General features: G+C 41.4%; 2 protein-coding genes across 3 annotated transcripts; both read left to right on the top strand.

Moving 5' to 3' along the window:
• The first annotated feature begins 298 nt into the window (after positions 1–298).
• Positions 299–11,968, top strand: LOC146388098 (uncharacterized). Its single transcript, XM_084925201.1, has 11 exons — positions 299–558; positions 4,074–4,127; positions 4,203–4,298; positions 4,403–4,462; positions 5,627–5,677; positions 5,790–5,873; positions 5,947–5,991; positions 6,456–6,533; positions 6,632–6,691; positions 9,114–9,173; positions 9,285–11,968. The coding sequence occupies exons 1-11, from the start codon at positions 343–345 to the stop codon at positions 11,523–11,525; spliced, it is 3,045 nt and encodes a 1,014-aa protein (XP_084781327.1). The 5' UTR covers positions 299–342; the 3' UTR covers positions 11,526–11,968.
• Positions 11,969–13,875: 1,907 nt separating this feature from the next.
• Positions 13,876–26,198, top strand: LOC146388097 (uncharacterized). 2 transcript variants are annotated; one of them, XM_084925200.1, is made up of 8 exons: positions 13,876–14,188; positions 20,147–20,206; positions 20,454–20,510; positions 22,550–22,609; positions 22,761–22,844; positions 22,936–22,974; positions 23,440–23,499; positions 23,592–26,198. In XM_084925200.1, the coding sequence occupies exons 1-8, from the start codon at positions 13,970–13,972 to the stop codon at positions 25,830–25,832; spliced, it is 2,820 nt and encodes a 939-aa protein (XP_084781326.1). In that variant the 5' UTR covers positions 13,876–13,969; the 3' UTR covers positions 25,833–26,198. The 2 variants fall into 2 exon arrangements, with proteins under 2 accessions (XP_084781326.1, XP_084781325.1); XM_084925199.1 differs by having other exon boundaries at positions 22,936–22,995.
• Positions 26,199–27,845: the final 1,647 nt, after the last annotated feature.

The following is a 27,845-nucleotide window of genomic DNA, read 5'->3' as shown; positions in this document are numbered from 1 at the left end:
TGTATAGGGTTCCATGAAAAACTTTTTTTTGATTCCTTTAAATGACATCGAGCAGAGACTACAGGTCAATAATTAAATTACTGGCCTGTCTTGGTTAATTTTTGCCAGTCAAGAAGAAAGGTCAAAGAGACTATAATAATAGTGGCTACATTTTTTTACTTTGTTGTTTTTAACACATTATTACGTTATTATAAAGCCTTCCCCTCCAAAAAAGAAAAACATTTTTTGACTTTTTTTAGTTTTAGTTTTTTTTTTTTTCAAGAAAAAACTATATCCATTCACACTTCCGGTGCAGGGGGAAGCGCTTCCTGGTAGCTGAAACTGGTAATGAATACGTGAATCATGCCTCGCAAAAACGAGCTTTCGGAAGCTTTACGATCGCAAATTGTTGATCTGCACAAAGCTGGAAAAGGGTATAAAATAATCGCACGCACTTTGGATATTCATCGCTCCACAGTTAGGAAAATTGTGTATAAATGGAAGCGATTCAGTACTGTGGCTACTCTGCCGAGAAGTGGGCGCCCTACAAAGACGTCTGCAAAGACAAAGATCAGCGAGGTAACCCTTAATTACTCTGCAAACAGCAAATCAAGCAGCCGTGTGTACAAAACTAGACGCCTGCAGCATCCAGACGAGCTTCTTAGCTCTGAACCCTGATGAAAATAACACTGCTTCACAGCTTTCGGATAACTGGTGTCAACTGGAAAGAAAAAAATATGGAAGTTATTATTTAGCGGCCAGTGGTGCCAGCTGTGTATAAGTGGGAGGTACGTGTCAAAGTAAGATCCGATTAGCCGGGAGTTTTCCTGCATTACACTGTAACAAATGATCGGCGCTATTCACCTACTCTGATGTTTCAATGTGGTAACATTGTATCCAAAAAAAACCCTGCAAAACCTTCTGTCATTAAATCATTTCTACCGAAAGAAGCTTTGTTTAACTATTTGCTAGATACACTGAAAAAATGTCTTTTTTTAGTCATTATTACTATTATTTGCATACTTGTCACACGTTTAAGAACATCAAACAAATTAGAATATTAGGCAAAGATAAACTGAGTAAAAACAAAGTGCAGTTTTTAAATGATGATTTCATTTATTGAGGGAAAACACGGCCCTGTGTGGAAAAATAATTGCCCCCTAAACCAAGGGAGGTATATGATTGTGCCACCCTTGGCAGCGAGAACTGCATACAAGCATTTGCAATAACTGGAAATGAGTCTTTCACTGTGGAGGAATTTTGGCCCACTCTTTGCAGAATTGTTTTCATTCAGCAATTCTGGAGGGTTTTGGAGCATCAACGGCCTGTTAAAGGCCATGCCAAAGCATCTCAGTTGGAATTAAGTCCAGACTTAGACTAGGTTGTTTTTTCTTTCTTTTGTTTGCCCATGTAGCCCCAGACCATCACATTATCACCATCACGTTTGACTGTTGGTATGAAATTCTGTGTTAGTTTTACGCCAGATGTAAAGGAAATCAAACTTATCAAAAAGTTCATCTTTTGTCTCATTAGTCCACAGAATCTTTTTTGGTCAGGAATGGTTTTCTCTTTGGAACTCTCCCATGGATGCTTTTTTTTGCCCCATGTCTTTCTTATTGTTGAATCATGAATGCTAGCATTAAGTGAGACAAGTGAGGCCTGCAGTTCTTTAGAAGTTGTTCTTGTGTGTGTGTGTGTGTGTGTGTGTGTGTGTGTGTGTGTGTGTGTGTGTGTGTGTGTGTGTTTCTTTTTAGTCTTTTTGAGTAATTTTGGTAGGACAAGCATTGCTGAGAAGGTTTACCACTGTTCAAAGTTTCTCCATTTGTGGATGATGTCTCTCACTGTGGTTCACTGATGTCGCAAAGCCTAATAAATGGCTTTGTAATCCTTTCTGATGGTTGTCAGAAATATTAAAATTACCTTGATATGTGAAACATATAAGTGTGACAAATCAGGAAGCCTTCTTTCTGATTTGTCACACTTACATGTTGGGAAGCATTTCACGAGGGATTTTTTATATTTACATTTTCTAAGAGCCGGAATATCTCTGAATGTTGTTTGCAAATGTGTTTCCAAAGAGTGTGAATATATAATTATTTGCTAAAAAAGGCATGAGCTATTCTGAAAGTCATTTCAGTTCATTTCTTTTAGATTAAAAAGGAATTTTAATTAGATTAGCTACAAAATGTAAGTTATTTATTTTTGTCACCCCCTGTAATTAACCACAAAGACTTGCACAAGGGGTCGTGGGGTGTTGTTCGCGAGTGATGGGAGAAGGGAGCCAGAGATCGACAGACAGATTGGTGCTGCGGCTGCAGTGACGCTACCCTCACCTATGGCCACGAGCTGTGGGTAGTGACCGAAAGAACGAGATCACGGATACAAGCGGCAGAAATGAGCTTCCTCCGAAGGGTGGCTGGCCTCTCCCTTAGAGATAGGGTGAGAAGTTCAGCCATCCGGGAGGGGCTCAGAGTAGAGCCGCTGCTCCTCCACATCGAAAGGAGCCAGCTGAGGTGGTTCAGGCATCTGACAAGGATGCCTCCTGGGCGCCTCCTGGGTGAGGTGTTCCGGGCATGTCCCACCGGGAGGAGGCCCCGGGGCAGACCCAGGACACGCTGGAGTGATTATATCTCTCGGCTGGCCTGGGAACGCCTTGGTGTTCCCTAGATAAGCTTGAGGAGGTGGCTGGGGAGAGGGAGGTCTGGGCTTCTCTGCTTAGGCTGCTGCCCCTGCGACCCGGCCCCGGATAAAGCGGAAGAAGATGGATGGATGGATGGATGGATGGATGGACTTGCACAATATTGTTTCAGTAGTTATTGTGAAACACATGCACACGGAGAAATAACAAGGTGAACAGGATATCCTGTGCCTCAATAATCCTCGAAGCTCAACTCTTCCACTCCAGCTTGTTAATCAACCAGGGACCCAGGCGGAGTTTGAATTCATTTGAAAGCCTGATGCTTCGTCTTGTCCTCCCTGGCTTAAAAACTCAAAAAACACTTTTATTTGCTGTTATCGATTGTCCACCTGGGCCTTACTCAGAGTTTCTGTCTGAATTCTCAGACAGTAGTGGGGAATAGATTTCATCACAGTAGATTTCTTTCTACAAGTGCTGCAACTAAGTATAAGGATATAATTCACCCACTGTTATCTTCTTCAACGCCTTGTGCCAACACAGTGCAGAGCAGGTACCTGAATGCTCCTCCCACAAAGGTCGATTATCTTGTTAATAGTTTTACTTCTTAACTGCGTACAACTTTAGATACTGTAGCTCCACTGAAAAAGAAAGTACTTGCCTTCCTGGTATAACTCTCAAACGTGGACTTTAAAGCAGATAACTCATAAGCTGGAGAGGAAATGACGTCTCACTAATCTGGAAGATTTATTGTAGAAGACCTGGAAAAATAGTTTGCTGCTTTATGAAAAGCTAGAACACCTTATTATTCATCACTGATTGAAGAAAATAAGAACAACCCTAGGCTTCTCTTCGTAGCCAGGCTGACAAAAAGTCAGAGCACTGTTGAGCCAACCGTTCCTTTAACGTCAACTAGTAATGACTTCATGAACTTCTTCATGAATTAAATTTTAACCATTAGAGAAAAAAAATTACTCAATCATCTCACAGATGTAACATGATCTACAGCTACAATTGATCTTTCTGAGCTAACTTCAGTAAATAATTCCTCCAAACCATCAACGTGTCTTTTAAACCCTGTTGTTGGGGTTTTCTCTGTTTTCTTTGTATTATTTTTCTTATAGAGCACCTCGAGGCAACTGTTGTGGTGATTTTGCGCTATATTAATAAAATTGAATTGAATTAAATTAAATAACATGGGTGACATCATATTTCATGCAACAACAAAGAGGGCACGTTACTTTTCCAGTCTCTAAAAATGCAGTATTTCCCAGGATTTCATTTTTATTTGTATGAAATTATTTTTTAATGTTTGATGCCCCTAAAGGTCTGGCTGTTCACATGATGGCTTCGTTTAATTAAAGAAATGTTAATCACGCTGCTGAAATCAATGACAGGTTGATATCTGAGGTGCAGCCACACATTAATATGTCTTGATGCATCTTTTTCTGTTTCTTAGGTTGGTCATGGCCCTAGTGAGCCAAAAGACAGAGGAGATTCACACACTAAAAAGGTAAAAATTCATTAATGCAAGGACTGATGAACTTTGGGAGGAAAAATAGAAAGACGATATCATTCTATTTTTCAGTTAAAAAGCGAGAGAGACTCTACCGCTGTTCGCAGTGATGCACAGATTATATATTCCTGCTCGTCTGATACTGAAGCTACAGATGATGATCCTGTGGTGTGTGAGCTCAGAATAAATTAAGCGTTTTCTGCTTTGTTTTTTTCACAATATTAATATGATCATATGAAGACATTTATAGGTCATCCCTTCCTGTCATCTAGGCTGGACGTGCGTCTGCTGGACCATCAAATAATAGAGGACAAGGTGTAGGCCTTAAAATGGTAAAACATCTTCATTTTTAAAGTTTGAAAACAAAAGAACCCTCTAATTTTGTTTACGTGTTCAGAGAGATTATAACCCTTAATGGAGAAAATATGAGGTCTGGTTAAAATGTGCAAAGACTCTATTGGGGAAACTATGAAATAAAAACAAATCTGATCTAAATTTGACTCCAGGCTTATTCAGGCTGGTATCTTTGTCCAGTCCACGTCGTCTGCCTGGAAATTTCAAGTTAATACTGCTAGGAGTAGAACTAACATTTCCAGCCAAATTTAAATGTTCAACTTTTTATATATGCACTCATTGCATGGGAAAAAAGAAGCCTTTCCAGAAAACTGCAGTACCTCAAATGGCAACTGAGTTATACATATAGATTGTATATGAAGGATGGACTTAACCATGGTCATATCATCTGTGGGTATGTGGAGAACCATGAAGCCTTATCATTGGTATTTTGGCCACAGCCATGTTGGCCTTTCAGCGCAAGACCACATTTGGACGGGAGAATTGAATGCTAAGTTATCAGCAACCAGTATTCATACACGTTATGGCTGTAGTACACCCAAATGCCTGCTAGAGTAAAAAGAAGATGTCACTAATAAAACAGTTTTTTGTACCAGGATGTGAACATGTCTACTTCTAAAGTTGGACAGTTTAACATGACACTCTGTGGGTTTGACTCATTTTTGAAGCCAGTTTCAAGTGACCACTTGAGGAACTGCAGTTTTTGGCACTTCTGTGCTTGGTTTTGATTTTTAGCCCTGCAAATTGACACTTGGATAATCTCCATGGAACTCCATGCTCTCCATTGTTAATTTCCCATTTACAACAAGTGTGCTGGGGTAAAAGGTTTTTACAACTCACAGGTTTGGATTGTATTCAAGTTTTAAGCGATGTATTATTGGATGGATGCTTTGAATGACATGTGGGTATCGCTATAGCTGTGATAACCACTAACTCTACTGTGTTCACCTTTTGTTTAAGAAACATTCTAAATGAACATAATGTCTCATTTTAGGTTACTACATGGCAGTAGTTATTTTAGTGCTTGACTGAGGTTTTGGGTATTTATTTTGTCATGTCTCGGAGTATATGAACTTAAAGTGTACTTGAGTGACAGGATACTTGTGTTTTTTGTCTTCTGGCTTCTGTCTCTTTCTCTATAGCAGCGAAAGGCTACTGCTGTTTCATCTAATGACGAGACTACAGAACAAGACGTTAGTGTTTATGTATTTGTTAAAATTGTTTAAATGTTTGTATAAAATAAATATCAGATTTTTAAAAGTAATCCCGTAAAACACGTCATTCTATATTTCTCTTTAAATCCAGAGAGACTTTAACACCACCCACAAGGATGTAGAGATTAAACATTCCTACTCATCTGATACTGAAGCAACAGATGAAGAGAATATGGTGTGTTAGCTACCATACAGTACTAAAATTATCACATGGAGACGTTTGTAGCTCATCATTTCCTGTCTTCTAGGCTGGACCGTCAGATATCAGAGGAGGAAGTTCAGACCATAAAATGGTAAAGTTCCTTCAGTTTAAGCATTGTTTGGAAAGAGAAGAACCCCTCATTCTGTTTACCTTTTAAAATCTAGAGATACACTGGATGGACATAGTCCGCATAGGAAAAACAGAAAAATACCATCTCAGTATTATTAACATGCCTGATCTAGATTTGACTGCAGTTACATTCAAGCTGGCCTCTCTAGTCCTTTTAGGGAGGGATCAAAAAATAGCAGATAGTGTAGACTGCACCTTTACATAGGTGATGTTGCAGAACTTCATATATATGATCACCAGCCACTTTGTGAACCACCCTAATTCATTATAGAATGTAATAACATCACACAGTTGCTGCAAATCTGTTGGCTGCACATCCACAATCCAAAACTCCTATGTCATCAGATTCCACCAAAGTGCTTTATTGAATTGAAATTTGGGGCAGTTAGCATCTTCATTCTGTTTTCTTGTTAAAATCCTCAATAGGTTATTATGAAAGAAAACACCATCTGTAGTGATGGCAACACAGATTCCTACTCATCTGATGAAGATGAAGAGCCTATGGTATGTGAAGCAACAATAAGTAACGATAAGTAGGTTTATTAACGATATCAAAATGATGACATCAAGATGCTCCTCAGCCATCCTTTTCTGACTCTTAGGCCAGTCATCTGTCAGCTGGAATAGCAGAGAGCAGAGGAGGAGATCCGGACCATGAAATGGTAAATATGCACATGCAGAAATAATTACTGTGTATCCACCCATATGTACATACACCCATATGGGTGTAATATGATGTATCCACCCATCGTATTACACCCATAAACTGTATGGCTGCAGTGCACAGACCTAGATACCTGCTAGTCTAAATAAAAGATCGATACAATACTAGAAATTCACTCAGTAGAACTGATGCACAGTTAAAAAGTTAAAAATACAAACCCTACAGATAATTAAATTAAAGGAGGAACCAGCACCACAAACACAATCAAGACGCCAAGCTTAGTGGCTCAGATTTATGGAGGTGAGGGTCTAACAGAAAGCTACTGGCAACAACAGCTGTGGTAGCACACCTGTCAGTTAGTCACACCCTGAAGTGATAATTTTAATAAAATCCAAACAGGTGAGTAAAAATAAAAATGCCGCCTGTCATAAAGTAGTTATGAAGCAGTACATTAGCCATAGAGAGGGAAACAGTTTTTTGTACCAGACTGTAAATATGATCATTTCTGGACATTTTGCCAGAAATCTGTGGGGATTGACTCTATTTTGTTGGGGGGGTTAAACCCAGTCTCAAGTGGCCACTGGAGGAAGGACAGTTTTTTTCCACTTCTTCATTTGCTTTGGTTTTTGTTCCTGGAGCTTTTTCTTTTTGACACAAAGGACCAGAGGTTCTATTCCAAGCTCCTCATCCTATCTCTGAGGCTTAGGTCAGCCACCCTATGAAGGAAAATCATTTTGGCCACTTGTATTTGCAACCTTTCCTTACCTTTTCACCAGTCCAGCAGTTGAATCCATTTTCTACCTTCTGATCAGTTGTGAATAAGATCCCAAGTTTCTTGAATACCCTCACCTTTAGCAATCTTTCCCCCAACCAAAAGGCAGAATTCTAACATTTTCCAGCAGAGAGTGGTGGCCTTAGATTTAGAGTCCTAAATTTCATCTTGGACATTTCAGACTCAGCTACAGGCTGCTGCAATGCATGTTGAAGGTCATGCTCCATGAAGCTAACAGAACCACCTCAACTGCAAGAAATGTGAATTATATTCTTAAGTTCTCAAAGGGGATACCTTCCTCATCCCAGGAAAGTATGAGAACCTTTCCATACTTGTCCCAAATATGATTGGATATAGGAGCAAACCTGATGGAGTCCAACACAGACTGAAAATGTACCTGAATTTGTGCCAAAGACTCCGACACAGCTTGGATTTAGAGGTTAGGAGTTGGTGCTCTTTACACTGCCCCAGTCCTGGTTATCAGTTCCTCTCTGAACATACAAGGCCTGAACCAAGGCCTGCTTTCCTTTTCAGAGAGGACTTCCTTGAGCCCAGCTTAAAGTAGTGCTGTAGTGCTTTATTGATAGAAAGTGTGGTTGGTTTGTTTGAACTGTTGTACCAAGTGTGAAATAAATAAATAAATGAAATGAAAAGAAATGAAAGTCCATCTCCATGGCTACCCTGAGCTCCTCACACACTCAAGTTTTTGCTTCTGCTATAGAAGCCTCAGCTCTTGTGATCCTTTGATACCCATCTGCTGCTTCAGGAGACCCCCGGGTAAAACCAACCCCAGAAAGCCTCCTCCTTCAGCCTCATGGCCTCACTGACCTCCATTGTCTGCCATTGGGTCTGTGGTGACTAACATGGGAGGAACCAATGTCCTTATGACCACAGCTCCAGCTCCCTCTATCATGCAGGTGCATGAACATGGCCCACTGAAGCACCTATCTAGAGGAATTTGATGCAAGACCAATCCCTCTAGACATAAACATTAAAGATCCTATGGACAGGGGCATGCACCAGATATTCACAGTTCTTCTTCAATAAGTGTTTACATTTACCAGGTCTGTCAAACACCCTTCCACACTATCTGATCCAACCAGGTGGTGATATGGTGGCATCTCTGGTCCCTTAACCCAGATGTCCAAGGCATAGGACTTCTGATCAGATGATATTTCAGCACAGTCATTTATTGAAGATTGCCCTCAGGTGCTGGTACCAAGTGCACTAATGGCTAACACAGAAGTACAATAACAAAACACCACTCTTGGATTGTATTTAGGTTTAAAGTTATGAATTACTAGGCACATCAAAGTTACTGACACAGGCAGCTGTAACCACTAAGTGTCTACTAGGCTTCACCTCTTGAACCTCAGTCATTTAGGATACATCCTAAATGAAAGTTGGTGACCTCTGAGTTACAGTATTGTATAGAAGTGTTTGTAGTAGTACTGTTCATCTTACCGTGAAGTTTTAGGAGAGGTTTTTGTTCAACTCTTATTTAAATACCTTTCCTTAGTTCAGTCACTTATTTTGGAGACTGTATGTGTAGGTGAAGAGGAGCTTAAATGTGAGCATGACAGCAGGGTTTTCTCGTGCACCTTAACTTAATATACCTGCTTATATCTCTTTCTCTTTTATGTTATAGCACCAAGGAGCGACCAACTCTGCTTCATCTGATGATGAAACTACAGAAGAAGATCCAACAGTTAGTATTTTTCATTTGTTATTTTTTTACATATGAAAATAATGACATTTTGGTTCATTTCTACTACATTTAGCTTTTAAAGCATATTTCTGGCCCGTCATGTGTTACTAGGAGCAGTTTTTCTGTGGAGAGAAGAAGATATATGCTGGTTCTTCAGTCACAATGGGAGCCCTCCTCCTGCTCCTCCTGGCGTTCATTGTGAAGCACGGCTTGTCAAAAGCAGCAGCCAGAGATCTCCTGCACCTCCTAAACTTGGTGGTACCCGGATGTGTTCCAAAGTCGCTTCGCTTTTTAAAAAAACATTCCACTGATTACAATGGAAAGACTGAGATTCACTTTTATTGCCCCAGGTGTACAAACTACCTTGGTGTGGATCCCGGTAATGAGTGTAGTGTGTGCCAGCAGAGCTTGAGCAGAAAATATCTGATCTTGAAGGCTTACTACTTCCTTGTAATGCCGCTAGAAATTCAGCTAAGAAACCTCCTTGCACGCGTCCACTCAAAGCTTGGGAAGCATTTCACGAGGGATGATTCCTTTTCTGATGTCCACACTGGAAATGAATACAAGAGTGAAAGACAAGATGGCAGTATTACACTCACCTTCAACTGCGATGGCTCGCCCGTGTTCAGCTCCTCAAAATACTCCATCTGGCCCATCCTGTGTACCATCAATGAACTACCGTATGTGGAACGGTGCAAAAACGTTCTGTTGCACACTTTATGGTTTGGCAAAGGAAAACCACAAGTTCAGAGTTTTTTGACTCCGTTCATTAACGAGCTTCAGAAACTGTCTGCTGCAGGGTTCTGTTGGAAAGATGAGATCGGCTCGGAGCATCACACCACGGTAACAGTTAAAATATGCACATGTGATGCGATAGCAAGAGCAATGGTGCAGAACTTTGAGCCGTTTAACAAAGAATTTGGTTGTGGTTTTTGCTACCACAAAGGTGAGATGGTTATAAAGGGCAGGGGTTTTACCAGAGTTTACCCGATACAGATGGACGGCTGTGATCTGAGACACATGCCTGAAACGGTGCAACTTGCTGAGTTAGTGATGGGAAATAGTTATGACCAGAGTCAAATGGGGGTTAAAGGTCCAAGTCTCCTGTTTCTTTTGCCGTCATTTGACATTATCAAAGGCTTTGTTCCAGATTACATGCACTGCTTTTGTCTGGGCGTTGTCCGTCAGTTCGTCAATCTGTGGTTCGACCCGCTTTATGCCAGCAAGGACTTCCATTTGACAGATGAGCATTTAAACGACCTGGACAGAGCCTTGTGTGAGATCCAGCCACCAAATGAAATCAGCCGAAGTCCCAGGAGCCTCAGTGAGAGGATGCATTGGAAAGCTTGTGAGTGGAGAGCATTTGCTCTCCTCTATTCTCCTGTAATACTGAGGAATGTTTTGCCAGCAGTGTACTACAAGCACTGGATGCTTCTTCCTTGTGCCCTTCACGTCCTCCTCTCCCACTTTGCCACTCAGGATGAGCTCAACTGTGCAGAGTTGTGTCTGGTTCAGTTTGTAGCACAGATACCGTCTCTCTATGGACTCGAGCATTGTTCGTACGACTGCCATTTGTTGACGCATCTTACAGAAGGTGTCCGGAACTGGGGGCTTTTGTGGGCCAATTCAGTGTTTGTTTTTCAAGACATGAACAGCAGACTGTTGCAGATGTACTCTGGTACGCAGTCAATTTCATTACAGATTTTCAAGAATTTCTTTTCATATGAGAAAATAATAAGACAAGGAAGTGCTACCCTTCAGGACGCCAGCACAGAAATCAAAGACTTCTTCTGTTCCATGACTAGTTGTGATCGTTTTACAAAGTCATTAAATTACATTGGAGAAGAGTTAGTGACTCTGGGAAGTGGCTCTCAGAGAGTTTGTACACCAAGAGAAATTGCAGCGTTGCAGAAGAATGAAACACTTTCGTGGTGCCAGCCACATCGTGACAGTGTAACTGAATATAAGCGTTGTGTTTATAAGAACATGCTGGTCACTAGTTTGGAGTGTAGTGGCACATTAAAAAGAAACAATTCAGTAATAGAGACAAGCAGTTGCTTTGCCGTGGTGGAGTCCTTGGTCGTTGTACCGAAACCCTGCAGCTGTGAAGGAAGGCCCGACTGCTCCTGCAGAGAACTGGTCTTTTTCTGCAAGCAGCTGCAGCGACTAACCAGACAGCCAACTATCCAGGACACACAGATCAACACAAACATCGCAAAATTCCTTGTAAAAGTGAGGAACTCAAATGAACTGTGTGCAATAACCTCCCAGGACATTGTTTCCAAATGCTTCATGATTGAACACGTGGGTCAGTTATATGTCATGAGAATGCCTGTGTTTGAGACACATTAAAGTCTGTCATTTATGATTCATGTCAGACCTCTCTGAGCTTGGGTTGGGAATGTTGCAAATGCTCCAACCAACCATAATCACTTTGACAACCCCTGATCAAATCAGATAAATAAGAAAACATGCTGTCCATTTTCCAACAGGTGATACATCCAACACAACCCTACTATGGGCAGTACCGAAACATGCAATAAGCACAACCTCTGTATTGCATTACTTTATGCTCTTACTGCACCAGCCGGACAAAGTGCATTAAAAATACTATTTTATTATTATCTTTTTCAGTTGTGCAATTTTCTTGTTGTACATTAAAGTGCACCTGTACATATGTTTGGTATGTAGCAGAAACTACCAGTGAAGGTCCTTCAATTTCATGTTTGCTTTATATTCAACATCAAATTGTTAATATCAGCTTTGATTAAAAACTTGAATCTTTGAAAAATTGCCTTAAGTTTCAGAACATCTTTGTTTCTTTCTCTCTTTTAGCTGTAATGACAGATGCACTCATGCTTTATGGATTCCATAAGTCTTTAAAATCACCATCATTATCGTTGTCATTAGATGGATCTGCACTGGTCCATGGGGAGTTGGGGCTATTTCCCCATGGACTAATGTAGAATGTGACTTCTTTCTACAATCACAGGAGTCACCTCCCTGGAACCCAAAACATCATATTCTGGAGAGTTCAGAATATCAGAGTACAACCCATGTAAAAAAGTTGTAGACTGATCTCAAGAGAGCCATTCACTGAGAGAGTTTGAGAATCAAGGTGTACCAAAGCAGTTCGGGCAAATCTGTAGCTGAATTAAAACAATTCTGCAAAGAAAAGTGGGCCAGAATTACTACACAACAAAGTGACGGACTCATTGCCAGTTATCACAAACACGTCTTAAAAGTTTCAAAATCAGTTATTATCTTTAGGGGGTAATTACTGTTTCACGCAGGGCCAGGCAGGTTTGGATAGCTTTTTTACCTTCATAAATGAAAAACTATTTTGAACTATTCAGGTTATCTTGGCGTAATATTTAAATTTGCCTCATTATCTTTAACATCCAAGACAAATATGCAAAAAACTATGAAATCAGAAAGGGGTCAAATACCTTTTCACAGCACTGTACAAACAAGATTATCCTGACAAAATGTTTGGCTGTCTATAAGATTCAATTCTTCCACCAACACTAGAAGTATCCAATACTTGAAAACATGAAAAATTATAATTTTGTCTCTGTTGTAAACCTATTGTGTTTGTCTTGTGACTAAGATGAATGTCAGATCGCATTTATGACCAGTTAAGTCAGTCCACAGGCTGTTTACTGTGTACTACGTTTGTGTCTTGTCTATCACACACTGTGGAATTCCTGTTTTGTGTTTTCCTGAACCCAGCCTCGCCTTCCTCCTTTCACTGTGAGTCTGCAGACACTCCGGGTTGTCTCCTGTCATTGTTCCCAGGGGAACTGCTGATGCTTCTTCTTGTCCTCATGATGAGTTGTTCACTGAGCCACTCAGGGCACTCCTATCAGTAAGATGTTAATCTCATTGTCTACTTTAGATCTAATACCAACAAAGGGGAAGAAAAGAAAAGGAAAGAAGATGGACACAGGTTTGGGGAAAATCTTAGTTTGAGGTATTCGTGTTTAGAACAACATTTGTATGACAAAGGTAAAGATGCTGGAGTTTTCTTGACATTATTTTTAAAAGCATTGTTACGGAAATATGGTGATGGTGGTGTTATTAAAGTGGGAGATTTTTACAGGATACACTTCGTTTAACAACACAATGCTCTGCCCAGTGGGTGCTGCTTGAGTTTAAGTCACTTTTCTCCTTCAATATGGAACCCAACCATACACCACCATATTAAGATATGGTGGCAACAAAATTAACACAAGTTAGAAGTGTGCATCAAACAAATAAATGTTCTGGGATGTTCCTGGGACTTATGAGGCGAAATTTCTCCAGAAACTGACTGCTGGAAGACCAGACATCATCCTTCCAACCCTGCAGAAATCTTGACAAGATTTCCTATTCACTTTGCAGCTCATTTGTTGGAAAAAGATTGAAATTTCATGATTTTTTTTTTTTTTTTTTTTTTTTACATATTTTGATTCCTTAGAGTGAACCTCAAATAGAGACTACATTAAATCACTGACCTGCTCTGGTTAATTTATAGTAGTCAAGAAGAAAAGGCTGGAATTTAAAAGAGTGCAAGTTTCTTATCTGTGGTTATCATAACCTTTGCAGTTCATACTGTGTTGTTTTAACAAATTATTAGGTTGTCAGAATCCCAAAGAAAGTTGTTGCTTTTTGTCCTGTTTTTTGTTTGTTTGTTTTTTTAAAAATGAGGAAAAAGTCCACACTTCCGGTGCAGAGGGAGCGCTTCCTGGTGGCTGAATCCCTCAACAAATATATTCAAATGCTTTTATTGATGGATATTCCTGTTCATGTGAATCATGCCTCGTAAAAAGGAGCTCTCAGAAGATTTACGAGCCAAAATTGTTAATTTGCACAAAACTGGAAAAGGGTATAAAATAATAGCACGCACTTTGGGTATTCATCTCTCCACAGTCAGGGAGATTGTGCATAAATGGAGACGATTCAATACTGTGGCTACTCTGCCGAGAAGTGGACGCCCTACAAAGACTTCTGCAAAGACAAAGATCATCAACGAGGTAACCTTAATAATCAGTCTGCAAAGAGTAAATCGTGCAGCCATGCGTGCATAAAGGCACCTCTGCGGGGCTGCAGCGAGTCATCGAGTTGATTCAAATAACTAGATCACAAAAATAATACATAAAACATCTTCGACGCATCTTATTTATTTAATTATTTATTATTTTATTCATTTTGTAATTTTTTGCTTCGTTGCTTCATTTAAATTAATGCACGACTGCGTAGATCTCAACTTATAAAGGCGAGGGTTTCTCCCACGTTTGCAGCTAAAATCAGACCTGCAGGAGAAGATGCATCTGGGAGCATACGTGTGAATAAAAAGCTTTACAACATTAATGCAGGCAGTCCCCATGTTTTCAACGAAAAAAGATTGGTAACACACCGGCAGCAGTGAAGATGATGCTGTCATAGTTTCTTTATGGGATCTGCACACCCGGCGGAGAGCAGAGAGATGGAGCCGTCAGCTCAGGTGGAGCGCTGTTCCTATAAGCGCCGTTAAAAACCTTTACTAGAAAACCAGCTCCAACGTAAAGAAAAGAGAACCTTTCAGAACCTCCCACCCACTGTTTGTTTTAAACAGTGACAAAATCTACAGCAAATCCACAGAGGTCAAAATAAAAGCATATGTACACTCTTAACTCAGTGTGACATGATGGTTAAATTAGTCCCACTTTCTGCCAGAGTGATTCCTAATGTAGGTTAATATAAATATAAATTATATTACATAAATTAAAATGCTGATATGCTGCGTTAAATGCTCAAACACACACACAAACACGTTAAGACACACCAAATCTGCCTCATCCAGGAGACAACACTGTCAGAGCTCTTTATTAATATAAGAAAGTCTTCCAGTAAGACCGAAACTAAAGACTATTTTATTTGATGGCCTTGTTTGGGTTGTATTGATGCTTTATTATATTGTATTGTGATTAATTATTTTGTTAACGTTTCATAAAATGTTTCCTTCATAAACTGTTAGTTAAAGTGAGTTCAACTGTTAAAACATTGTAACTTGTAAAATGGAAACTAAGAAGCAGTTTGTTTTAAAAAAATATTATTTTTTTATTCGTTTGAATATTCACTATTGCCGAGACAAAAGTATTTCTTATCCGATAAGTCATTTAATTGATGGAATAATTGATAAAATCCTCAGTTACTAAGGAATCAATAGGTGCAGCCCCACTTTTAACACTGAAGGAATGTGCTTTATCTAACTCTAACTGACTTATATTTTGGTCGGCCATTATTATCCCGCCATAGATTTTTTGGTAACAGCAGTTGTCACGGTGGGGAACACCGGGGGGGTTAAAGGAACGGACCCAAAAGCAGAACATGAAAGAAAATTACTTACTGGTTAAACAAAAGGCGAGCCTTTATTACGAAACTAAAACCTAAACTGAAAAAACTAGCACTGGCTATAACAACTCCATCCATCCATCCATATATCCATCTTCTTCCGCTTTATCCGGGGCCGGGTCGCGGGGGCAGCAGCCTAAGCAGAGAAGCCCAGACCTCCCTCTCCCCAGCCACCTCGTCTAGCTTATCCGGGGGAACACCAAGGCGTTCCCAGGCCAGCCGAGAGATATAATCTCTCCAGCGTGTCCTGGGTCTGCCCCGGGGCCTCCTCCCGGTGGGGCATGCCCGGAACACCTCACCCAGGAGGCGCCCAGGAGGCATCCTTGTCAGATGCCCGAACCACCTCAGCTGGCTCCTTTCGATGTGGAGGAGCAGCGGCTCAACTCTGAGCCCCTCCCGGATGGCTGAACTTCTCACCCTATCTCTAAGGGAGAGGCCAGCCACCCTTTGGAGGAAGCTCATTTCCGCCGCTTGTATCCGCAGTCTCGTTCTTTCGGTCACTATCCACAGCTCGTGGCCATAGGTGAGGGTAGGGACGTAGATCGACCGGTAAATTGAGAGCTTCGCTTTTACACTCAGCTCTCTCTTCACCACGACGGACCAGTGCAGCGTCCGCATTACTGCAGATGCAGCCCCAATCCGTCTGTCGATCTCCGGCTCCCTTCTCCTGTCACTCGCGAACAAGACCTCGAGATACTTGAACTCCTCCACTTGGGGCAGGAACTCATCCCCGACCCGGAGTGGGCACTCCACCCTTTTCCGACTGAGAACTGTGGCTTCAGATTTGGAGGTGCTGATCCTCATTCCCGCTGCTTCACACTCGGCTGCAAACTGTTCCAGTGCGAGCTGTAGGCCATCACCCGATGAAGCCAACAGAACCACATCATCCGCGAAAAGCAGAGATGAGATTCTGAGGCCACCAAAGTGAAAGCCCTCCACCACTTGGCTGCACCTAGAAATCCTGTCCATAAAAATTATGAACAGAATCGTGACAAAGGGCAGCCCTGGTGGAGCTCATCACCCACCGGGAACGAGTCCGACTTATTGCCGGCAATGCAAACCAAGCTCTTGCAACGGTTGTATAGGGATCAAATGGCCTGTAGCAATGGGCCAGACACCCCATACTCCCGCAGCACCTCCCACAGGACACCCCGAGGGACACGGTCAAATGCCTTCTCCAAGTTCACAAAACACATGTACAGGGAGTGCAGAATTATTAGGCAAATGAGTATTTTGTCCACATCATCCTCTTCATGCATGTTGTCTTACTCCAAGCTGTATAGGCTCGAAAGCCTACTACCAATTAAGCATATTAGGTGATGTGCATCTCTGTAATGAGAAGGGGTGTGGTCTAATGACATCAACACCCTATATCAGGTGTGCATAATTATTAGGCAACTTCCTTTCCTTTGGCAAAATGGGTCAAAAGAAGGACTTGACAGGCTCAGAAAAGTCAAAAATAGTGAGATATCTTGCAGAGGGATGCAGCAGTCTCAAAATTGCAAAGCTTCTGAAGCGTGATCATCGAACAATCAAGCGTTTCATTCAAAATAGTCAACAGGGTCGCAAGAAGCGTGTGGAAAAACCAAGGCGCAAAATAACTGCCCATGAACTGAGAAAAGTCAAGCGTGCAGCTGCCAAGATGCCACTTGCCACCAGTTTGGCCATATTTCAGAGCTGCAACATCACTGGAGTGCCCAAAAGCACAAGGTGTGCAATACTCAGAGACATGGCCAAGGTAAGAAAGGCTGAAAGACGACCACCACTGAACAAGACACACAAGCTGAAACGTCAAGACTGGGCCAAGAAATATCTCAAGACTGGTTTTTCTAAGGTTTTATGGACTGATGAAATGAGAGTGAGTCTTGATGGGCCAGATGGATGGGCCCGTGGCTGGATTGGTAAAGGGCAGAGAGCTCCAGTCCGACTCAGACGCCAGCAAGGTGGAGGTGGAGTACTGGTTTGGGCTGGTATCATCAAAGATGAGCTTGTGGGGCCTTTTCGGGTTGAGGATGGAGTCAAGCTCAACTCCCAGTCCTACTGCCAGTTTCTGGAAGACACCTTCTTCAAGCAGTGGTACAGGAAGAAGTCTGCATCCTTCAAGAAAAACATGATTTTCATGCAGGACAATGCTCCATCACACGCGTCCAAGTACTCCACAGCGTGGCTGGCAAGAAAGGGTATAAAAGAAGAAAAACTAATGACATGGCCACCTTGTTCACCTGATCTGAACCCCATTGAGAACCTGTGGTCCATCATCAAATGTGAGATTTACAAGGAGGGAAAACAGTACACCTCTCTGAACAGTGTCTGGGAGGCTGTGGTTGCTGCTGCACGCAATGTTGATGGTGAACAGATCAAAACACTGACAGAATCCATGGATGGCAGGCTTTTGAGTGTCCTTGCAAAGAAAGGTGGCTATATTGGTCGCTGATTTGTTTTTGTTTTGTTTTTGAATGTCAGAAATGTATATTTGTGAATGTGGAGATGTTATATTGGTTTCACTGGTAAAAATAAATAATTGAAATGGGTATATATTTGTTTTTTGTTAAGTTGCCTAATAATTATGCACAGTAATAGTCACCTGCACACACAGATATCCCCCTAAAATAGCTAAAACTAAAAACAAACTAAAAACTACTTCCACAAACATTCAGCTTTGATATTAATGAGTTTTTTGGGTTCATTGAGAACATGGTTGTTGTTCAATAATAAAATTATTCCTCAAAAATACAACTTGCCTAATAATTCTGCACTCCCTGTAGACTGGTTGGGCAAACTCCCATGCGCCCTCAAGTATCCTTGAGAGGATAAAGAGCTGGTCCAGTGTTCCATGACCAGGACGAAAACCGCATTGTTCCTCCTGTATCTGAGGTTCGACTAGTGGACGAACTCTCCTTTCCAGCACCCTGGCATAGACTTTCCCAGGAAGGCTGAGGAGTGTGACCCCCCTGTAGTTGGAACACACCCTCTGGTCCCCCTTCTTAAAGATGGGGACCACCACCCCGGTCTGCCAGTCCAGGGGTACTGCCCCTGATCTCCACGCGACATTGTAGAGGCGTGTCAGCCAGGACAGCCCTACAATGTCCAGAGCCTTCAGGACCTCGGGGCGGACCTCATCCACACCAGGGGCTCTGCCACCATGGAGTTGTTTAACTGCCTCAGTGACCTCACCCTCGGAAATTGGCGGGTCATCCCCCTCATCCCCAGACTCTGCTTCCTCCTCGTAAGACGTGTCAATGGGATTAAGGAGGTCCACGAAGTATTCCTTCCACCGCCCGACAATTTTCTCAGTCGAAGTCAGCAGCGCTCCGCCAGCACTATACACAGTGCAGATAGAGCACCGCTTTCCCCTCCTGAGACGCCTGACGGTTTGCCAGAATCTCTTCGAGGCAGTCCGAAAGTCTTTTTCCATGGCCTCTCCGAACTCCTCCCACACCTGAGTTTTTGCTTCAGCCACTGCCCGAGCCACATTTTGCTTGGCCTGTCGGTACCTGTCAGCTGCCTCCGAAGTCCCACAGGCTAACCAAGCCCAATAGGACTCCTTCTTCAGCCTGGTGGCTCCCTTCACCTCTTGTGTCCACCATTTGGTTCGGGGGTTACCACCACGACAGGCACCAACCACCTTGTGGCCGCAGCTCAAAGCAGCAGCTTCGGCAATGGAGATGCTGAACATGGTCCATTCAGACTCAATGTCCCCAGTCTCCCTCGGAATGCTGTTGAAGCTCTGCCGGAGGTGTGCGTTGAAGATCTCACGGACTGGGGCCTCTGCTAAGCCTTCCCAGCACACCCTCACTACGCGTTTAGGTGCACCGGGTCTGTCCAGCGTCCTCCCCTGCCACCTGATCCAACTCACCACCAGGTGGTGATCAGTTGACAGCTCAGCCCCTCTCTTTACCCGAGTGTCCAGAACATATGGTCGCAGGTCTGGTGATACGATTACAAAATCGATCATCGACCTGCGGCCTAGAGCGTCCTGGTGCCACGTGCACTTATGGACACTCTTGTGTTTGAACAAGGTGTTCGTTATGGCCAAACTGTGATTTGCACAGAAGTCCAATAACAAAACACCGCTCAGAATCACAGAATCATAAAGACATTGGAAACCTGAAGTGACGGGGAGAAGGAAAACAGACAACCTGACAAAAACTAAATGAAAACACACAGACTAAATACACACAGGAGGTGATCAGGGGAAGTGGAAACACATGGGGAAACAACTGACTGGAATAAACATAATGACACCACAGGGAACGTACAACTATACACATTAAACATGGAAACACCAGATTTTTCTAAATAAAACCGGAAACATGGAGAGACGTAGACATGACAACACCAGCTAGACAATTAGGACATAGAAAAAGCAGAGAGACAAACGCACAGGCATAACTGAAAGTAAAACACTGAGGACAAGACAGACCATAGAGGACAGGAAAAGATTCATAATCACAAATAGTGATGCATGAGGCTTGTCAACCACAACAATGATAATACTCCTGTTAAAAATCACTGGCAGCTACAAATTGATGTTTCACATCTTTAAATTACCAAATATAATGTGTAGATTCCTTAATTTATCTTTTTGTGTCTCTCAGGCTGGTCATGGCTCTACTGAGCCAAAAGGTAACAGAAGAGGAGATTCAAACCATAAAAAGGTAAAATACCTTAATACTAATACTATATAATAAGAATTATTAAACCTTAGAAAAAAAATTAAATGTTATTTTACAGTTAATGATCAGAAAGACTGCCGTCACATTCATGTCGAGATTATATATTTTCGCTCATCTGATACTGAAGTAGCACCCGTATATGTGAGCCTTACAGTAAATGAAATGCTTTTTCTTTCACAATATTAAAATGATCACATGAAGATGTTTATAACAAAGTCCTGTCTTCTAGGCTCATCATGGGTCTGCTGGGCCAGCAGATGATAGAACAGATTCAGACCATCAAACGGTAAATTATCGTTTTGAGAATTTTTAAGGTTTAGAAAGAGAAGAATCCAAAATTACTTAAAATCCAGAGAGGCTATAACATTGGCCGCAAGGATAGAGTAAAAATGTGCATTCAGGGAGTAAACTTACCTGATTTAAATTTTGTGCACAAACCAAGCAAGCTTCTTTGTCCAGTGTCACACTTCTAGGGAGAAAATAAAATAAGCAACCAGATTTAAATCAAGTGCATTTTTCATATTTTTATAGGAGTAGTCATGGAAGGCTTATTTATCTTCCCTGGCCACTCTAGATACATGTGAAATACACAGAGTGGTCCATGTATATTTGGACACTGACACAAGTTTTTTTTTTTTTTTTTTTACCCGTTTACTGAAACATATTCCATCTATAGTTATATAATGGACATGGACATAATGTGTAGACTCTCAGGTTTCATTTGAGGGTATCCACATTTAAATTGGATGAAGGGTTTAGGAGTTTCAGCTCCTAATATGTCCCACCTCTTTTTAAAAGAACCAAAAGTAATTTGACAATTGACTCAAAGGCTATTTCATATGCAGGTGTGGGCAATTCTTTCATTATGTCATTAATGTCAATTAAGCAGATGAAAGACCTGGAGTTTATTTGTGGTGTGATGCTTGCATTTGGAAGATTTTTCTGTGAGCAGACAACATGCGGTCAAAGGAGCTCTCCATGCAGTTGAAACAAGCCATCTGTAAGCTGCAAAAACAGAAACAACCCATTCGAGCAATGACTAAAATAGTCGGAGTGGCAAAATCTACAGTGTCGTACATCTTAAGAAAGAAAGAAAGCACTGATGAACTCAGCAACGCAAAAAAAAAAAAAACCCTATACGGCTACAGAAGACAACAGTGGTGGATGATCACAGAATCATTTCCGTGGTGACGAGAAACTCCTTCACAACAGCCAACCAAGTGAACAACACTCCCCAGGAGGTAGGCGTATCCATATCAACGTCTACCATAAAGACAAGACTGCATGAAAGTAAATAAAGGCGCCACTCATAAGCCTCAAGAATAGAAAGGCTAGACTGCAATTTGCTAAACAAAAAAACATCAAAAAAAGGCAGCCCAGTTCTGGGAAAATATTTTTTGGGCACATGAAACCAAGATCAACATCTACCAGAATGATGGCAAGAAAAAAGTATGGAGAAGGTGTGGAACAGCTCATGATCCAAAGCACACCACATCATCTGTAAAGCACGGCGGAGTAATTGTGATGGCTTGGGCATGCATGGCTGCCAGTGGCACAGGGACACTAGTGTTTATTGATGATGTGACACAGGACAGAAGCAACCGAATTAATTTGGAGGTGTTCAGAGATATACTGTCTGCTCAAATCCAGCTAGATGCAGTCAAATTGATTGGTTGGTTGTTTCATAATACAGATGGAAAACGACCTAAAACATGCAGCCAAAGGGAGTTTTTTTAAGCTAAGAAGTGGAATATTCTTGAATGGCCAAGTCAGTCACCTGATCTTAACCTAACCCTAACTAAACTTCAGACAGAAAAGCCAAAAACAAACAGCAACTGAAAGCCACTGCAGTAAAGGCCTGGCAGAGGATTAAAAACGGGGGAAAAAATAACATTATATTTTAGGTTATTTAATTACAATTACTTTCGAACCTCGGAAATGAAGGTATTGTGTTAAAAATGCTTTAGTTCCTGACATTTTTTTTTTTTTTTTTTTTTGTAATCATTTTGTTCAACCCATTGAATTAAAGCTGAAAGTCTGCACTTCAACTGCATCTCAGTTGTTTCATTTAAAATTAATTGTGGTAATATACAGAGCCAAAATTAGAAAAAAAGTTATCTCTATCCAAGTATTTATGGACCTAACTGTAGTACAGCTGTTGTCAAAAGGTGGTGAATGAAATTTCTTATTGAGGCCATTAGTTAGTTGGAGTACTTGGAGACAATAGTATCTAATACTGAAGATACAAAACATCCTATGGTGATTACATATAAACGTTGAATGTGATCATATCATGCTTAGAAATCATAATTTTCTTTATCTCAGGCCACTCATGTGTCTGCTGGGCCTACAGATGACAGAAGAGGAGATTCAGAGCATGTAATGGTAAAGTAGGGGTGTCAAACATTACATGGGATTATTATTGGGATTAAATCATGGATCCGGCATATGTAGTTTATTGATATGTTTAGAAGTTTTTATACTTCTAAAATGAAAAAGGTGCCTCATTCTGTTTTCTTGCTACAATCCATGACAGCATATTGCGAGAGATAACACAGTCTACAATGATGGGGACACAGATTCTTACTCATCTGATTCTGACGAAGATGAAGATCCTACGGTATGTGAAGCTGCCTTGAGTGAAAAGTATTTTAAGGATATTAAAATTATGCCATTGAGATGGTCATCATCCATCTTTTTTTGACTCGTAGGCCAGTCATCTGACAGCTGGGAAAGCAGAAACCAAAGAGGTAGATCCAGACCATGAAATGGTAGCGTATATGCATACAGGAAGTTTTAACATGGGAGTCTGAGGAGACTGAGTCTGTTTTTTTCTTCTTCTTTTTTCATAGACTGGAGGCTGACACTTAAATAACATCCATAGATCGTCACGTTTAAATGTCCTGTTGCCTAGTAGAAAGAGGCAGGATTACAGCTTGCAAAATGTGTTGCTCACAATAGCTAATTTATTTCAATTCATTTCAATTTTTTTACATAGTGCCAAATCACAGCCACAGTCACCTACAGGTGCTTTATATTATAGTAAGATAGTCTCTACAATAAAATTCCCCACTCATAATTGTGCAGGGGCTATAAGAAGGTTCCAGGCACCTATATCCTCTAGATTTCTGCCAGCCTTCACCTCGTCTACTCTGTTTAAGAAACATCATCTGCCTCAATACACATTTTGTATCTCGTTTTCTTATATGTTATAGTACCAAGAACCGACGAGCTGTGCTTCATCTGACGATGAAACTACAGAAGAAGATCCGACAGTTAGTATTTTTCATTTGTTTTGTTTTTTTAAATTTTGGTTTGTTTCTACTATGTTTAGCTTTTAAAGCATATTTCTGGCCTGTGTTACTAGGAGCAGTTTTTCTGTGGAGAGAAGAAGATATATGCTGGTTCTTCAGTCACAATGGGAGCCCTCCTCCTGCTCCTCCTGGCGTTCATTGTGAAGCACGGCTTGTCAAAAGCAGCAGCCAGAGATCTCCTGCACCTCCTAAACTTGGTGGTACCCGGATGTGTTCCAAAGTCGCTTCGCTTTTTAAAAAAACATTCCACTGATTACAATGGAAAGACTGAGATTCACTTTTATTGCCCCAGGTGTACAAACTACCTTGGTGTGGATCCCGGTAATGAGTGTAGTGTGTGCCAGCAGAGCTTGAGCAGAAAATATCTGATCTTGAAGGCTTACTACTTCCTTGTAATGCCGCTAGAAATTCAGCTAAGAAACCTCCTTGCACGCGTCCACTCAAAGCTTGGGAAGCATTTCACGAGGGATGATTCCTTTTCTGATGTCCACACTGGAAATGAATACAAGAGTGAAAGACAAGATGGCAGTATTACACTCACCTTCAACTGCGATGGCTCGCCCGTGTTCAGCTCCTCAAAATACTCCATCTGGCCCATCCTGTGTACCATCAATGAACTACCGTATGTGGAACGGTGCAAAAACGTTCTGTTGCACACTTTATGGTTTGGCAAAGGAAAACCACAAGTTCAGAGTTTTTTGACTCCGTTCATTAACGAGCTTCAGAAACTGTCTGCTGCAGGGTTCTGTTGGAAAGATGAGATCGGCTCGGAGCATCACACCACGGTAACAGTTAAAATATGCACATGTGATGCGATAGCAAGAGCAATGGTGCAGAACTTTGAGCCGTTTAACAAAGAATTTGGTTGTGGTTTTTGCTACCACAAAGGTGAGATGGTTATAAAGGGCAGGGGTTTTACCAGAGTTTACCCGATACAGATGGACGGCTGTGATCTGAGACACATGCCTGAAACGGTGCAACTTGCTGAGTTAGTGATGGGAAATAGTTATGACCAGAGTCAAATGGGGGTTAAAGGTCCAAGTCTCCTGTTTCTTTTGCCGTCATTTGACATTATCAAAGGCTTTGTTCCAGATTACATGCACTGCTTTTGTCTGGGCGTTGTCCGTCAGTTCGTCAATCTGTGGTTCGACCCGCTTTATGCCAGCAAGGACTTCCATTTGACAGATGAGCATTTAAACGACCTGGACAGAGCCTTGTGTGAGATCCAGCCACCAAATGAAATCAGCCGAAGTCCCAGGAGCCTCAGTGAGAGGATGCATTGGAAAGCTTGTGAGTGGAGAGCATTTGCTCTCCTCTATTCTCCTGTAATACTGAGGAATGTTTTGCCAGCAGTGTACTACAAGCACTGGATGCTTCTTCCTTGTGCCCTTCACATCCTCCTCTCCCACTTTGCCACTCAGGATGAGCTCAACTGTGCAGAGTTGTGTCTGGTTCAGTTTGTAGCACAGATACCGTCTCTCTATGGACTCGAGCATTGTTCGTACGACTGCCATTTGTTGACGCATCTTACAGAAGGTGTCCGGAACTGGGGGCTTTTGTGGGCCAATTCAGTGTTTGTTTTTCAAGACATGAACAGCAGACTGTTGCAGATGTACTCTGGTACGCAGTCAATTTCATTACAGATTTTCAAGAATTTCTTTTCATATGAGAAAATAATAAGACAAGGAAGTGCTACCCTTCAGGACGCCAGCACAGAAATCAAAGACTTCTTCTGTTCCATGACAAGTTGTGATCGTTTTACAAAGTCATTAAATTACATTGGAGAAGAGTTAGTGACTCTGGGAAGTGGCTCTCAGAGAGTTTGTACACCAAGAGAAATTGCAGCGTTGCAGAAGAATGAAACACTTTCGTGGTGCCAGCCACATCGTGACAGTGTAACTGAATATAAGCGTTGTGTTTATAAGAACATGCTGGTCACTAGTTTGGAGTGCAGTGGCACATTAAAAAGAAACAATTCAGTAATAGAAACGAGCAGTTGCTTTGCCGTGGTGGAGTCCTTGGTCGTTGTACCGAAACCCTGCAGCTGTGAAGGAAGGCCCGACTGCTCCTGCAGAGAACTGGTCTTTTTCTGCAAGCAGCTGCAGCGACTAACCAGACAGCCAACTATCCAGGACACACAGATCAACACAAACATCGCCAAATTCCTTGTAAAAGTGAGGAACTCAAATGAACTGTGTGCAATAACATCCCAGGACATTGTTTCCAAATGCTTCATGATTGAACACGTGGGTCAGTTATATGTCATGAGAATGCCTGTGTTTGAGACACATTAAAGTCAACCCCTGATTAAATCAAGGAAATCAAGTAAAAAATAAGTAAATATGTTTTCCATGTTCCAACAACAGATTTCCAACTGATGTATCATCATAAACCCACTGTGGGCAGTACTGAAACATGCAACAAGCACAACTTGTGTACTGCATTGATTAGGTTATTATTGCACCAGCGGAATAAAGTGATTTACATTAGTATTTTATCATTACTTTTTTATTTTGTGCAATGCTTTACAACTTCCTGTTAAAGAGTACCAGTTCCATATTTTGTGTGTAAATTAGACACCACCAGTGAAGGTCCTTCAATTTTGCATTTGTTTTGTATATATCAGCTTTGATTAAAAAGTGGAAACTTTTGAAAATGTGCATGCGTTTCAGAACATCTTTGTGCTTCTTTGCTCTCATTTGGCTTTAATACCAGCAGCACCCATGCTTTATGGACCCGTTTGTTTTTTTTAATCACCATCATTATCCCAGCATTATCTAACAGTTGACAAAAGAGCTTCCTATGAGGAATACTTCACGTGGCTTCATATTAATTTGTCTGAGGTCAATAGACTGATTACATCATCTGATACCAATAAAAGTAAAGATAATTTTGGGCACAGGTTTGAGCTTTTTGTGTCTAGAACAACATTTGTGTGACACAATTGAAGATGCTGGAGGATTTCTCAGTGTAACTTTTCAAAGCAAATACGATTGTGGTGTTATTAAAGTGTTCATTTAACAACACTATGCCCTGCCCTGTGGGTGCTGCTTGAGTTTAAGCCATTTTTCTCCTTCAACAGGTCAAAGCCAAAGCACAGAACCCAACCATGCAAAAACTGTTTAAACAAGAACCAGTCAGCTAGAAGTCTTTCACCAGATTTCCACCAGCTATCCAGCCATTGTGAGAACAAAATAAACACAATTTAGAAATGTGCATCACACGAGTAAGTGTTCGGAGAGGTTTCTTGCGCTGGGGTACTGGTACTCTTGGACAGACAACTCTACAGGGGGTAACAGGCAGATTCAGGCAACTAAAATCCCAAGATTGCTCCTAGCTTTAATGCTTGACTAGGACTGCAGCTGTTGATTATTTTATATCCATTGATTATTCCATTAACATGTGTATTTGTGTATTTCTATGTGTCTAAATGCACTTGTGAATGAGTAACCGTGTGTCTGCACTCAAAAAAAGAAATTCAGCAACTTAATTTGTTCTTGTTGAGACGACATGATAAAATCTAGTAAGAGTGGTTAGTTGCCTGGACTCACGAAATTCACAAGATCACACGAGATTTCAAACTGCAGGAAAATCACTGGAGTTATAAGAGGCAGACAACTACACACACACACCACATGTATGCTATTGCTATTTATTGTGGTTTAACTTGTCAAGGATGGAAAAGTACAGAAAATTCTGCATCAAGCCTTGTAATCATAGCTTTCCTACTTTTGTGAAGCCTGGGTTGACAGCTCGGTAGCGTGGTGGTTAGTCCCGTTACCTCACAGCAAGAAGGTCCAGGGTTCAAATCTGCAATCTGGCTAGTTTACAGTATCCTTGTTTCCTCCCACAGTTAAAAGTCATGCAGTTATTAGAGTTAAGTTAACTGGTGATTCTAAATTACCCGTGAATGTGAGTGCAAATGGCTGTTTGTCTCTATGTGATAGACTGGTGAGCTGTCCAGGGCGTACCCTGCCTCTTACCCTATCACTTCTGGGTTATGCCCTGCAACCCAGATAAAGATAAGAGGATCGAAGTTGTTATAAATCCATTCATTTTTTATGTAAACAAGACTCTAGACTTTGTTGAACACTACGTAACATGAAGACAACGTAGTATTTAAGTGACCAAGTAGTACTGGAGTAAAAGGTATTGAATAGTGTTGAACTAAAGTGACAAAACTGTGAAGGATTCCAAGAGCTCAACTTACTTCGTCTAAACATGTTTCAATCACGTTTTATTAACACAAAATGCACAGGTCTATTGAATATGAATATGTTGCGTTGATTTAACTCAGTTGTTAAAGT

Source organism: Perissodus microlepis, chromosome 4 (assembly GCF_051167445.1).
Source record: "Perissodus microlepis isolate ML-2025 ecotype Zambia chromosome 4, ASM5116744v1, whole genome shotgun sequence".
NCBI classification, from domain to species: domain Eukaryota; kingdom Metazoa; phylum Chordata; class Actinopteri; order Cichliformes; family Cichlidae; genus Perissodus; species Perissodus microlepis.
The sequence above is the reverse complement of the archived record's forward strand: the minus strand, read 5'-3'. Positions and strand labels throughout refer to the sequence as shown.